The 13,964-nt window shown below is 42.4% G+C and overlaps 1 protein-coding gene across 1 annotated transcript in view; it reads left to right on the top strand.

The window, feature by feature from the left end:
- The window catches only part of LOC307248851 (zinc finger E-box-binding homeobox 2), a 29,408-nt gene extending 15,777 nt beyond the window's left edge, over positions 1-13,631 (top strand). Inside the window, exons 2-8 of the mRNA XM_080025381.1 lie at positions 5,838-6,134; positions 7,967-8,173; positions 8,581-8,774; positions 8,961-9,072; positions 9,340-10,835; positions 10,972-11,155; positions 11,430-13,631. Of these exons, the coding sequence (XP_079881507.1) occupies positions 5,838-6,134; positions 7,967-8,173; positions 8,581-8,774; positions 8,961-9,072; positions 9,340-10,835; positions 10,972-11,155; positions 11,430-12,076 (3,137 nt within the window). The 3' untranslated portion in view covers positions 12,077-13,631. The remainder of the gene's footprint in view (positions 1-5,837; positions 6,135-7,966; positions 8,174-8,580; positions 8,775-8,960; positions 9,073-9,339; positions 10,836-10,971; positions 11,156-11,429) is intronic.
- The last annotated feature ends 333 nt before the right edge of the window (positions 13,632-13,964 follow it).

Raw genomic sequence — 13,964 nt, 5'->3', positions numbered from 1 at the left:
TGAGCATCTCTTCCTCCGCACTAATATGACCTTTAAAATCCCCATTGCAGCGTCACAGTTTCACTCTCATTTTAGCTCTCTCGCCAGCAGCCATTTGCAAACACTTTTTCTGGCTCGCTGCCAACCGAGCCTCAGAAATGACTGTGATCAATTGAACTATAACTCGACTTGTGTGACTTCGCCTCTCATATCAATGTGTGTGTGTGTGTGTGTGGTTATTTTCACCATCATTAGACAAGAATGTTTGCATTTCCCCTCCTCTGGCCGCAGAAATGCAATAAAAAGCGCTGCAAAACATCACATTACCACCATTCCTATTGGTTAACATGTAATTTAGAGCATTTAATCCTCAATTTGCTGTCAGCACTCATGACATGATCTGTAAAACATTTAGATGAATTGAAATTAAGAGTTAGCTTTGCAAAAACGAGGCAACCGCCAAGGGAGGAGGGGGGGGGGGGGGGATTCAGCACAGTTCAGTTTGCTGTAAGGTAAATTAAATCTATGATTTTGCAAAATTACACTATTTTGAAGTTATTTCTGCTCGTTTCAAATCTTTGTGTGTGTGTGTGTGTGTGTTTATGTATGTGTGTGCTTCCCTGTCTGCGTGTGCGTACATACGTGTGTGCTGTGTGTGTGTGTGTGTGTGTGTTGAGAAAATGACCAGGGAATGTGTGTCAGTTTGGTTAATTTGGTGCATGTGCAATAATAACACAGGTAGATATACTGAGATTGTCGTGTGGTCTTCAGTGTCATTTCTTCCCTTCTGCAAGTTGTTAAGGCAGGTCAAACCAAACCAAACTAAACCAGACCAGGCCAAGGTGCTAAAGTCAGAAGCAACCATTGCCTCTAGAGACAGAGAGAGTGTGTGTGTGCTGCTGCTCAGATGAAGGAGATGGGGTGGGAGGTGTTTGTTGTTGGTTGCGGTCCTCCCCTGACTCATCGTATGACTGTCAGGCAGCAGGTATGAATAGGAGCGCTGCCACAGTGAGAGTTTTTCAATTGACAGATTTGATTTCTTCGATATATTTTAAGGTAGGCCATCGCTTGTCGAAACATGATCGCACTCTGCAAATGAATATGGATTTAACTCGTCTGTGAACAGCTCCCATAGGTACTGTAAAAGATGACAATACACACGTCTTCCTGCACTATTTGTTTAGCGAGTGGGCGTTCATGACCTTCATGTGGTTATTTATTGCGTTCAGAATAGCAAGGGTAGAGTTTCTTTCGACACCTGTAAAACCGGCACAGTTTGAACGGCATGGTAGATGCATTATTTCATGCACTGACTGAAACCTAATGTTTTCAAAATAGGGATTAATATGCAGTTTTGATCTCAAAAGGACTTCTTTCACAGAAAAATACAAGGTATCAGACAGTTTTTATTTATGCCGTAGTGTATTCCCTTGAATGTATCCATCTGCTTGCTTCTGACAGTTTTACCATCTACATTTTGTACTGTATAAAAAAAAGTATAAAAAGCGCATGAGCACAATATGTCATATGAAGAGCGACTGGTTTTAATTTATTCTGGTTAGCAGGATAACTTCTAAAGATGTTGGCTCAAAATGTAATTTAATACAAAACTTTTCAAAAGAGAAGAATCAATGAAAGGGAAAAGCGATAACCGAAAAAGTGGAAAATTGTATTTAAATTCTAATCTTAATTTAAAAACATAAAAATATATACTGTACTTGATTTAATTCCTACGGTATATTGTTTTAATAGTATGTGTTAAGTTGTTCGAGGGTATATCACAACAACAACTCAACTTAATAATGGAGTTGAGAACTACTTTTAGATACTTGTTGGGCTCATTTAGGGTGAAAATAACAAAATGTCTTCAACTGAAACTAAACAGTGTTTTATTAGGTTGTTATTATTCATATGAAAGCAAAGGAAACCATTAAAAAGCATTGATAATATTGCGTTACCCTTATTGTGGCTTTTATGTTAAAAATCTTGAATTGTAAAAAAAAAATCAGCAGAACGGCAATGCTTACGCAGTGCGGTAAATTGGGCCTGGCCTTGTTTGTTGCCATTTAAAACCAAGAGAAACAAACAAGGTAATTCCTAGGTAATTATTGCGTGCTTACCATTTAGCCACATAATTACTAAGTCAATAGCAGATCACATATGTGCATCGTAAAATAAACTGCAGCTTAGCGTGTTGCTGTACAGTAGATGCCCTCTGGGATATAAACACTGGAGAAATAGACACTGGCCCTGAAAACCTTCTGTGTGCAGTTGTTGCGAGCCGGAGCAAAAAGACATGCTGAGATGATTTTTGCTTTTTTCTTCTTTATCTTATGTGACTTTTTTCTCTCGTTCTGGTTTGTGTTCTTATGTGGTTGTGTAAAAAAAAAATATTCTCCCTTTGCGTGTGACACACATGTGTGCCTTTGAATGCATTCGGGCCGTTATCCGTCTCTGTCTGGCTATAGAGTATAGACAATGGAAATAGTGAAGAACTACAGTTTTTGTAGGCTTCACATCCTATTCAAGATGGATCACAAGAAGCCCCCCAGTATAACAAAAATACTGATATTCTCTCTCATGATCTAATTCTGCATTTCTGACTGATGTCCCTAGCTGCAAAAAGAGTTATTTTCTGGCTTGCTGACCAATATAGTAAAGTGAGTTAGTCAAATTAGTGCTGCAAGTGTTTGATCTGAACCCACTGTTGTTGTCATACTATCAGAAAGTGTCCCCAAAAGACCAAGTGATCGACATTTGTCAAGCATGATGCAGCACAGATCGCTTAGCACTCTCTGGATATGACTCAAGTTCTTCCCACACACACACACACACACACACACACACACACACACACACACACACACACACACCACACACACACACACACACACACACACTAGTATGGTGTACATGCACAATAGCAGAGGACTGTTTTTTATACAGTGTTGTTTCTGTGTGTTATTTTGTCTTCGGCTTCTTCTAACACATTTCACATTCTTTAAAAAGTCTCGCACATTGCATGAATTCATCACGCTTCAAGTCCTTTGTACCTTGACACAAAGCTCTTCTCTCAGGCAATCCCAAAAACCTCCTGGGCTGTTCAAAGCTTTTGTTGTCCTGTTCCAACACACAAAAAGAACAATTTGAAGGATGCTCTCGCTATCCAAATAAATAAATCAACGGGCCTGATAATGAAAGCCATTCCGGCGCGCTGCTGCTTTAATGACAGCGCATACGGGCTCAGTGTCACTCACTGTCATGGGAGAGAAAATTAGAGACAATTGAATGCTAATCCGGAGCAGATTTAGCTGTTTTTGGGCCCGGCGTGTATGTCCTATCCTCCTAAAAAAAACAAAAAAAAATCCTGCAGGGCTGATGGGCCGACTACATCATGTAACTTCATAGCTGATGTCTGCTGTAGGGAAACACTTCTGATGACCAATTTCACCGCCCATAAGAGCAAGTCATTCCTCCCCATGTTAGTAGAGCAGCCCCGCAAGGACCTCGGGCTCGAATGAATCAGAGTTTTGCATTACCAGGACAGTCAACTTGCTTGATGCAAACAGATACACACGTAGGTGTTACATTTTGAGATTAGCTCATATGCTCAACAGGAGAATGTGTTTGTAAATTGTATCGCTGCACTCGCAAGTGATTAAATGGCGTTTATGCCTGCGGGGCGCCCCCTTAGCAGCACTGGCCCCCTTTGTCACTCTTTCAGTAACAGTCTGTGTGTGTGTGTGTGTGTGTGTGTGTGTGTGTGTGTGTGTGTGTGTGTGTGTGTGTGTGTGTGTGTGTGTGTGTGTGTGTGTCAGTGTGTGTGTCAGTGTGTGTGTGTGTGTGTGTGTGTGTGTGTGTGTGTGTGTCGTCTGCATGCTTTTGTGTCTTCTAGATGTAAAGTTGATGACGTAGATTTGCTAAAATGTCTCCCCAAGGTTCCGGTATATGGCCTTTGTCACCGTGAGCCGTAGGGCGTTAATGAGTGTGTGTGGAGTTGAAAAGCAGAATGTCAATTGTAGTGTCGCCAGCCGGTGATGGTGTGTTTGGAAGGGTTCAAACAAAAATGAAAATCTTTTTAAGAATGACTGAGAGCTGTTTTGACAGCTTTATGAACACACTTTGTATGTGTTATGTGAAATTTAATGAGATGTGAAACTTTTATTTCCACCCTGATCTGATGAAAAAGAAACACAAGACTCTCAGGGCCAGAGAGGAGCGTTTGTTTGAACTAATAAGAAGTATAGGACTATTTGTAATTCAACCTTCTTAGGTTACTGATCAGGAAGTTTATTTTCAAAACAACACAAAAAGAAGAATTTGCATTCTGCATGTAGGTCCATGTTCCCCGTCTTGACAATGGTTTGGCTTCCTCCGATGGCACATTTTCAAAGGCTCTGGCATCGAGAGCATTTGTGTTCTTAAATGGTCATTACTTGCTTGTGATTAGATATTGCCAATCAGTGAGAGGAAAACAGAGTGTCCTCAAAAAGAGCCTTGGAAATAAGAGCCTACAGCTGAAATCCCGGGCATGTGTTTGTGATTGTCATTTATTGTCTTTGCCATGGGAAAAAGTTGTGCGTCTTTTCCACTTTTGTTGCAGTCTGGGCACGGAGGGTACACTATTTAACATGACAATATGTTATTTATCTTTTCTTTTTCGTACATGCCGAGCTATATATCCCGGCCACATCACAAGACACAGGCAGTACATGTGCTAAATGCGGGTATCTAATAATTAGACAACAGGTTTTTTTCCACCGTCGCATAAATTGTGAGCGCAATTACACATAAACGCATAAAAGCTTCAGTTCAAAATGTAATTTATACCATTCTATACAAACAATATTTGAAGAGATACATTTTTAAAACCACTCATCTTTTTTTGACTACAAAGTTTGATCTTTTAAATGCTTTCTATTTATGACCTGACCTAAATTAGATACATTTATGTTTATGTAATTGATTTAAATGAAAAACACTTACCGTCAGAGTAAAACCATAGTTTTGGAAATTACACTGATGATCAGAAATGACTATGAATACTGGATATTTATGTGTCTGCAGTTTTACATTGTGAAAAAAGGTCTGTGAATTTTTCGAGAAAAAACGCCATTCTTGTAGGGACCTCAATGTGCGTATCACATATGTTTATGTTGCATGGCTGAGTCTGTTCGTATTGATCATAATCCACAAAGCAGACCACACAAAACCCCATAAAAACATATCGTACAATATGAAAATCATTCTTCAAATGGAGACAGTTAATTTCCTCTTTCATAGAGAGGAACAATAGTAAAATACAAATTGATAATAAAACCGTTTCTTTTTTTTTCAAACATCTTCAAACATGTTTGAGTTTCTGGTTGTGCTTTTCTTCTGTTTTTGTTTCAGTTCCTGACATATTATCAAAAATGTTGTAGCCCTGTGTCTGGTTTTGTTTTGATCAGTATCTACAGTTCCACAAAGTAATTGCCTATCAGTGCACTACTATTGCATTTAAAATCTTGTCTACAAACTATATATATTTATTACTTAACTTTTTTTTATCCTTTGTACTTTTTCCGATTCCTCTGTATATCTGGCACATATTGCAGAATTGACAATAAAGTTGACTTGATACATATATTTAAATAAACTGCATATAGGCCTATATATATTTATTGTTTTATTTTTTTTATCTGCACAATACTTTTTAATTCTCAAAAACACATTCATCATACTTTTATTTTATTTTTATAAATACAGCAATACAGCAAATATAGTATTGAAAAATCATACATCCCTAATCCGTACTACCTGTTTGCTGCATACCGTTTAACCAGGGCTTGTCTTTTCTCATTCCTCCCTCCGTCTAGTGGATGCTGAGCAGGTGACTTCCCTGGGCTCTGAGGGGGAGGATGAGGTGGGCGTGTGGAGCCTGGAGCCCCAGGACTTCCAGGAGAATCTGGACAAGACCAGCCTGACCCTGAGTGAGGGCACGGAGGGCACAGAGGGCACGGAGGAGACGGGTAGCCCCCCTCCCTCCACAACACAGACACACAGCCTCAGCCCCGCAGGCAGGAACTACTGGGGACAGGTAGAGCAGCAGGCCACAACCACCACTGTGTCTGCCACTGACAGAGAGGGAGACCAGGATCCACTGAGGATGTACTGTAAGTTCTCCTTTGTTTTGTTCTGTTTTTATTTGAATGTTTTGTGCTCCATACCATGTCACTATGGTCACCAGCCGTAAATGAATAAATAAAATGAAATTAAACCAGGGTAGCCGCGGGCGCGGGGTCTTACAATCATTGAAAAAAACATCGCATTTAATATTCTCAAAATACATACTTGGAGAGGGGTCGTTATGTGACTAATAAGCACTTTTTAATTGTATTACTAAGAGTATACACACACTTCACACATCTATTGTTATATATAGTGCAGTATATCAATGTGAGTATATAAATGTGAGTTTATAATAAATGTATGACCTTGACTTAATTTTAAGTGGCATTAAAAAAATAATAAAAAGCATTGAATTTAACTTGGATATCCATGGGGGGAGTAACCTGTAAAACAGAAAAAAGTACAGCATTGTCTTGTTACATAAGACAGTAAACCTGGCCAAGAAAGTAGCAAAGCTATGCCAAATGTAATGTAAACGGCCTGAGTCTGCTGTGTGTGACACTAATGTGTGTGTGTAAACAAGTTTACTCTGTTTTTCTGACGCAAGAAGCCTCCAGTCTCATGATGCTTCTCGGAGCCCTCTAGAAACACCTTCATATCAGCTTCTTATGAAACCATGCCTTCCCTACGCGCTCATTCTCTTTTTTTCACTCGTCTCTTTGAAAAAGGCAGCCTTCTGAAAGCATGACAAAAGAACTCATCCCACACAATGTCACAATATTTCCATGCATCAAAGAGGTGACGTTACGGTACTGAAATCAGCACTGCGCGACGTGAGGCTTTCCCTTTTATTTAGGAGAGATCAAAGGGCCCCGCGCGGCTTGCCTACTAACAATCACTTAGCTCCCTCGCCTCGTGTGATTTGGCCGTGCCTGATGAAGGCAAAGCTGAGTTTTTACAACACTCGACCGCACAGGCTCTTCCCTTCACCACATAAAAAAACAGCTCAAAATATGCCAACATCTGCAAACATTTGAAAAATCCTCCTCAAAGTCGCTGTAAGCTGACCGGCTTGATTCATGATATGAGGCGCCCTCTCTTCTTCACGTGGCTCTCTCTATCCGCCGGCCTGCCTGTCACTTCAGTCAAGGGATCGAAATGAAAAAATCTAGTTTCATATCTGGCCAACGAGTTCCCAGAATATATTGTTTCATCTGTCGCTCATCAAGTAAACAATTCAGCTTCATTAGATTTAGTTGCTTAGTGTCATTTTACAGTTTATCCCCACTCCCTCTGTGTGCGCACACACACACACACACACACACACACACACACACACACACACACACACACACACACACACACACACACACACACACACACACACACACATGCATTAATATATGAACAAGACAAGCATGTTCACATAAAGTCGGAGGGTAAGCCCTCTCTCAAGAGATTCATTTGAACATGAAAATGTACATGAAAATGTAACAGCAGCAGTGGTTCAGCCGCACTGATGCACTCACTGACAAAAACGCTGTGCAAATGAAAGGTAACTTACAAATGCAATATGTCAATCTTCAATTCTGCAAAATAACTATTTAACCTCTATTGTATTCATTGTCACACCAGGATTTGTATTTCAGTGAGACTTTCATCCCATTAAAGGTGGAGTCAGCGATTCTGGAGAATGCTTGTTGTAAACTAATTTTTCCCGTTAAAAGGTTTTTTGCTGGGCGTTCTTGGGGTCTTAAGGCAGAGGGTGTCATCTTGTGTACGAATTGTTACACTCACTGACTCAAATTGCTATTTGTGATATGGATGATATATAAATAAAAAACTGATTTGATTTGATTTGATTTTATGTTCCCAGGTAAGAACTCAGACTCCCAGAATACCTTGGAGGACCTGGCCCACTATGAGTTTCTGACCCAGTTGAGGAAGGCCTCTACCCCATCCAGTCTCTTGGACCATCTGAACACCAATGGCTCGGCTGCTTACCACCCGGGCAGCAGGCACGACGAGCTGCCACCCGCCATCTGGTCACCAGGAGCTCAGCACTGTTCACCTGAGGGAGCAGGTAGGCGGATACAGCTGCAATGATACCGAAGAGAACTATCTAATCTAAAAAAGCTGTATTTGAGCCAGGCACTGTGTTGTTAGTAAAGATGAGCTGCAGGCTGACAGTGAATAGTGATGGTACAACAGATTGTATATGCTAAGCTTTTTCTGCCTACAACTTTAGCGCTTTGGATCTTCTCAAATCGAGTTAAACTCTGTAGACAACTTTATATGAGGCTGTGTTAGTCTGAGAAAATGGAAAGGAAGACAGAGGCTTGCCCTGCATGTTGCTCAGTGCATGCTGGGATAGGCTTCCGCTCCCCACAGCCTAGAACAGGATAAGCAGCTTGTGTGTGTAAATGGATGAATGGAGGGATACTGAATCTCCATGGTCTTTTTAAAATGTCACCTCTCTTTGGACTCCAGATGCAGAGAGGAGCCAGGGGGCCTGTCCATTCTGCCACAGGACATATCAGCGAGGAGCCTCTTTGAGGGACCACATCAAGTACTGTCAGGACAGGGAGGGGGGCCACATGGCCTGTCCGCTCTGTGGATACACCGCCACCCATAGGGCACAGATGGAGCGGCACCTGGCACTTCATAACCAATTGCAGGACAAGGTAACTACACACAGACAGCAGGAGAAATGTCTGTACTATTTGATATACTTAGTTAATGTTACAAGTTTATTTATTTATAACTTTGAGTTGATAGATATGACAATTATATTCCTTCACTCCCTCAAATTTGTTTCCTCAAATGAGTTTTCTATTGTAAAAACTAATGACTATGTCTAATCATCCTAGAATGCCATCACTTTGGATCAAACCATAGAGACAAGGAAGTTCAAATGTCTGCAGTGTGGGAAAGCCTTCAAGTACAAACACCACCTCAAAGAGCATCTCCGCATCCACAGTGGTGAGTCAAAATGACACTTTAAAACGCTCGCACTCACCCATCAATTTGCTATTGTTTCCACTGCATCACTAACCCTTACTTACCGTGTTATATGGTATAAAATTATACACCTCCTTTGATTTGTTGACTGAGAATGAGTGAAAATAATTAATGACGTGACATAAAAATAAAAATAAATTGAAAGTATCACACCCAAGATGAAGGTATTTTTAACCAACTCTCCGCATCTTTTGACTAACATACCCTGTCTCTCTGTCGTCCCTTTAGGTGAGAAACCTTACGAGTGCTCCAACTGCAAGAAGCGCTTCTCCCACTCTGGTTCCTACAGCTCCCACTTGAGCAGTAAAAAGTGCCTGAGCGGTGGAGGAGGAAACAACGGAGGAGCCGGCGGTGCATTTAACGGGCACGGCCAAAGCTCCTACCACCTCCACTCATATCCAACGTCTCCTTCCGCCGGCGGGGGGAGAAACGGCAGTGACAAGGGCTCTCCCATGGCTTCACAGAGCCAAGACAACAGCAGAACTCTGGGTCAAAGAGGAGGGGCAGCTGCAGCAGAGGAGCCCAACCACCATAGTCCCACGGGCTATCCTGGAGGTCTAGACCTGGCACGGCTTTGGGAGCACTCAGCCGAACTCTCTCTGAGGGCCAGTATTCTAAAAGGGACCACCCTGTTGCCTTATCTTCACTCTGGGACCAAGTTCGAGCAGATGCTGCAGGAGATGCTTCACAGGGAGGCCAAGAAAGATGGAGAGGATATGGACAGGATGGACAGAGGAGGAGGTGCAATGGAGGAAAGGGAAAGGAGGGCGATTAACAATGGAGGAGGGCCTGACAGGACTGCATCGCCTGACAGAAGGAGAGAGTTAGTGAGGTCGGGTGATGAGCGAGGTGTGACGTGTCGATGGTGCTCCCAGCTTTTCCCCAACGTGGCCGTGCGTCTGCAGCACGAGCGCTACCTGTGTAAGATGAACCGAGAGGCCATGGAGGTGCCTGAGGGTCTTCACGGCAAAGAACACCTCTCACCAACGTTATTCTTCCCCAGATCGGCTCTACAACAGGAGAACGGCAAAGAAGCGGCTAACGGCCTCTCTGAAAACAAATCGCCATCGCAGAAGCCCAGCTGGCACTCGGTACCGCAGCAGCTTTTGGTGGCGATGCACTCTCCCCCGCAGCCCCGTCATCACCAAGACGCCCTGGCCTCAAGAGCTTATTGGTCCGGCCAGGAGAAGGGAAGTCCCAGACAGCCAATCAACCATTCCCTAGACGTGTCATCACCTCGAGTTAGACGGAGGGTTCCCTCTTCCAGATTCGGTTCTCCGATCGCCCTCGAGATCACCAGCTGTCCCCCTGAGCTGTCCTCCCCCAAGAACCAAAATGGCAGCCCCTGGTCTGCACAGAATGAACCTCTGGACCTCTCACTGCCCAAGCAGCTCACAGACCAAGAGAGGAGGAACAAAACTGTAAACGGCAACAACTCAGCCAGAGGAGAGAAGAGAGAGCTCAGGAGACAGAGTCCGACTTCAAATAATATGCCACTTCACCATCATCACCACCCGGTCTACAGCGGGGGGTTTCCAGGTGCCTTATACAACGGATTTCCTATCTTCAACCAGGCTGGGTTAGGCCTTCCAGGACATGAAGGCATGGCTGCCATTCCATTCAGCCAGCCAGCCAATAGCCCAGGGTTCCTCTCTCCTATAGCTTACATGATGGAGGCAGACGCAGAGGCAACGCTGAAGAAAATCCACCAGGAGAGGTTCATGGTGAGTGAACTTTCGCACGACTGCATGAAATACCTATACGATTGGAATGATATTGTAAAGTATTAGGGTTAGGCTTGTATTGCTGCAATTAGATAAGTCATTTTTAGTGGTCTAAACCTTAATGTGTTCTCCGTAGGGTGAGGTGTTAAGCCGCGGAGCTCTGGACTACCTGTCTCTCATGGATGAAGGCCTGGAGGGAGAAGGAGGGCCAGGGAGGAAGAGACTGAAGAAGACGGACGAGGGACTTTACGCGTGTGACATTTGTGAAAAAACCTTTCAGAAGAGCAGCTCCCTGCTCCGACACAAATACGAGCACACAGGTTGGTGGCTTGTCTTCAGTCTGCAAAAATACTTACTTGTTGTGAACACTTCAGTTTTTCTACATATATTCATACCACTTATGACCTCTTATTGGGAGAGAAATCTGACGTGGGTTTTTGAACACAGGTTATTAAGAAAGGTAGAGGTGGAGGTTTTTTTTCTCATACTATGGTGTCTCTAGTCCCACTGGGAACCCATATTAATGTTAAAAGAAAACATGAAAAAGTGCATTTTGCTTATAGGTGACGTGACCTTTAAATGTCTTCATTACAGGCAAGCGTCCTCACGAGTGCAAGATCTGCAACAAGGCCTTCAAGCACAAGCACCACCTGATCGAGCACAGCCGGCTGCACTCGGGAGAGAAACCCTACCAATGTGACAAGTGTGGCAAACGCTTCTCTCACTCCGGCTCGTACTCCCAGCACATGAACCACCGCTACGCCTACTGCAGCAAAGACCAGGATCCAGACCAGGACCAGGATGACATGCCTCTCACCCCAGGGGCGGCCAGCAATCTGGAGGGCCGCCTGTCTGACGAGACCCCTCTGTCCATGGATGATACCCAAACCCCACACTCCTTCCTCAGTGACTCCAGTCTGGATGGAACTACAGAAACCCTTAAAGAGGAGGAGGAAGAGGAGGAGGGAGAGGAGGAAGATAAAGAGGGAGGAGCCAGTGATGGTCATGTGGAAGAGGCACACGGGAGTTTGCCACCAGAAGCAGAGGAGTTTGGTGGCGACCTCATCCAAGAGTCACCCATGGGGGAGAATGGAGTGCAAAATGAGAGAAACAGTTACGACGTGAGAAGCCATATTGACAATGCAGAGAGGCAATTCTGGAATGGAGAGGACCACAATGGAGACTTGGGCAAATGTGAACTGAGCCTGGATATAACAGATTTACCCAGAATAAAAACTTGAGGTTACTTTAACAAGCCAATTCAATGCATATGCTATATATATTAACATTTTTTATTGCATTTTTTTTTTTTACTTTCGCTCATACAGTATATATCGAACTCTTTTACAATATGAAGAAATGCACAGAACTGCCAAAGCTTAGATGGCCTTAAAAGGGATGAAGCCATACAAACAAAATATATATGATGATACTAATTACAGTATTTTATCGTGCAAAATAGCCTTGATGTACATGCAGTATTTGTTTGATTTGTTTTGTTCTTCTAATTTAAATTGAGTTTTTAACCTTTCAAATGAGGTCACTTTCAGAAAATGTCACTCATTGCTTGCCCACTGCCATCTGTTGCACAACCCTTTTTGTTTGATACATTTTGACTGTTCACTGTTCTGATGCCCAGCAATGAATGAGTTAAGAGAACAGGCCCAAAATGTTTGCAGGGTGGATTGCAGGACGGAAAGAAATGGACTGTTTCCTTTTACAAGTTAGAGATTCAATTTCACAGATGCAGCCATACGGTATTATTCATAATCACCTGATGCTCATTTTGTATATTTATGCTTCCTAGTAATTAATTTTACACTTTTAATATCCTGTGGAATTATTTCATTACCTCTATTTTAAGAGATGAGCAATACCTTGTCAATTGTATGCAAACACACACACACATGCAGCTATTACTTTGTCCCAAAGTAAGTGAGGGCTTGAGAGGGGAAGTATTCATTGTAAGAACATTTATCATTCATGCTGTGAATTCACAAGATTAAACCAACTGGTCTCTTCAGGTTATAACTATGGTGCTCAGTGCCTTCAACTAATCAGCAAAACATTTAGTACAGTAGTTTAGAGCAAGCAGTGAAAAGGAGAAGAACTGGAAGGACGTTGTGTATTTATTATTATTTTTAACAGAAAGCAGTGGACTGCACCTTTTTTATTGTATGCCTTATTAGGGAACAGTCATTTCTGCATTTTTTTGTATGGGAGGTTAAACGGGGCAAAAGATGAAGTAAGTTGGGTTGTCCTTTGAGGTAGTAAACTAAACTTGCACTGTCTCACTGCTTGTGTGATAATCACACACATCTGCTTTATATCTGTAAATGGCAACATATCTAGTATTTCTCGTAACCTTTCACACCTGCTACAGCCTTATTTTTTTTTAAAAACACCCGGAACTATAACGGTTCACGCGTTTTTAGGCTGTCTGTTGAGGTGCAGCAAGAGGGTCAAAACTCAGGACACACATTTCATCTTTTAACTTCCTCTTCCCCACTGCAGTGTAGTCAACGTGAAAAGTGCCTCAGAGGTTCTCAGACACTTTGAGTAATCCGACAACACCTTGACACAGAGAGATAAGACGGTGGTGCGTGAGGTGTGACTAAGCTTGTAGCACTCATGCATACCGTGTGCAAAAAGACACTTCTTGGTCATAATGTATGTATGTGTGTCTGTGTGTGTGTGTGTGTGTCTGTGTGTGTGTGTGTGTGTGTGTGTGTGTGTGTGTGTGTGTGTGTGTGTGTGTGTGTGTGTGTGTGTGTGTGTATATATTCACCAAAGATATGCATGTGAAACGCCAACTGCCACTCTACTCATGCATAGTTCCTTACCTGTTGCTTCTGGGTCAAAAATAGGTTAGGTAAAAAATGCTTTACTTTCACTCAATGTCTGCACCACACTTTTTTTGTATTAATATCAAGCAGTGTTTTGCATCTTTGTATCTTTAACTGGCACCCATGCAACTTTTGTACTCACTTTTTATATATCTTTTTTTGCATGTTTGTGGATATTTGTAATAAAAATTGTAAATACTTTGTAACCAGAATTGTGTATATTATTCATCATCATCAATAAGCCTTTTACTATTAGTACATTTAAAAACCTCTATGTGAGAAG

The sequence above is a fragment of the Ammodytes marinus genome (genome assembly GCF_949987685.1).
Source record: "Ammodytes marinus genome assembly, chromosome: 4".
NCBI lineage: Eukaryota > Metazoa > Chordata > Actinopteri > Uranoscopiformes > Ammodytidae > Ammodytes > Ammodytes marinus.
Note: the sequence above shows the minus strand (reverse complement) of the source record. Positions and strands in the feature narration are given on the sequence as shown.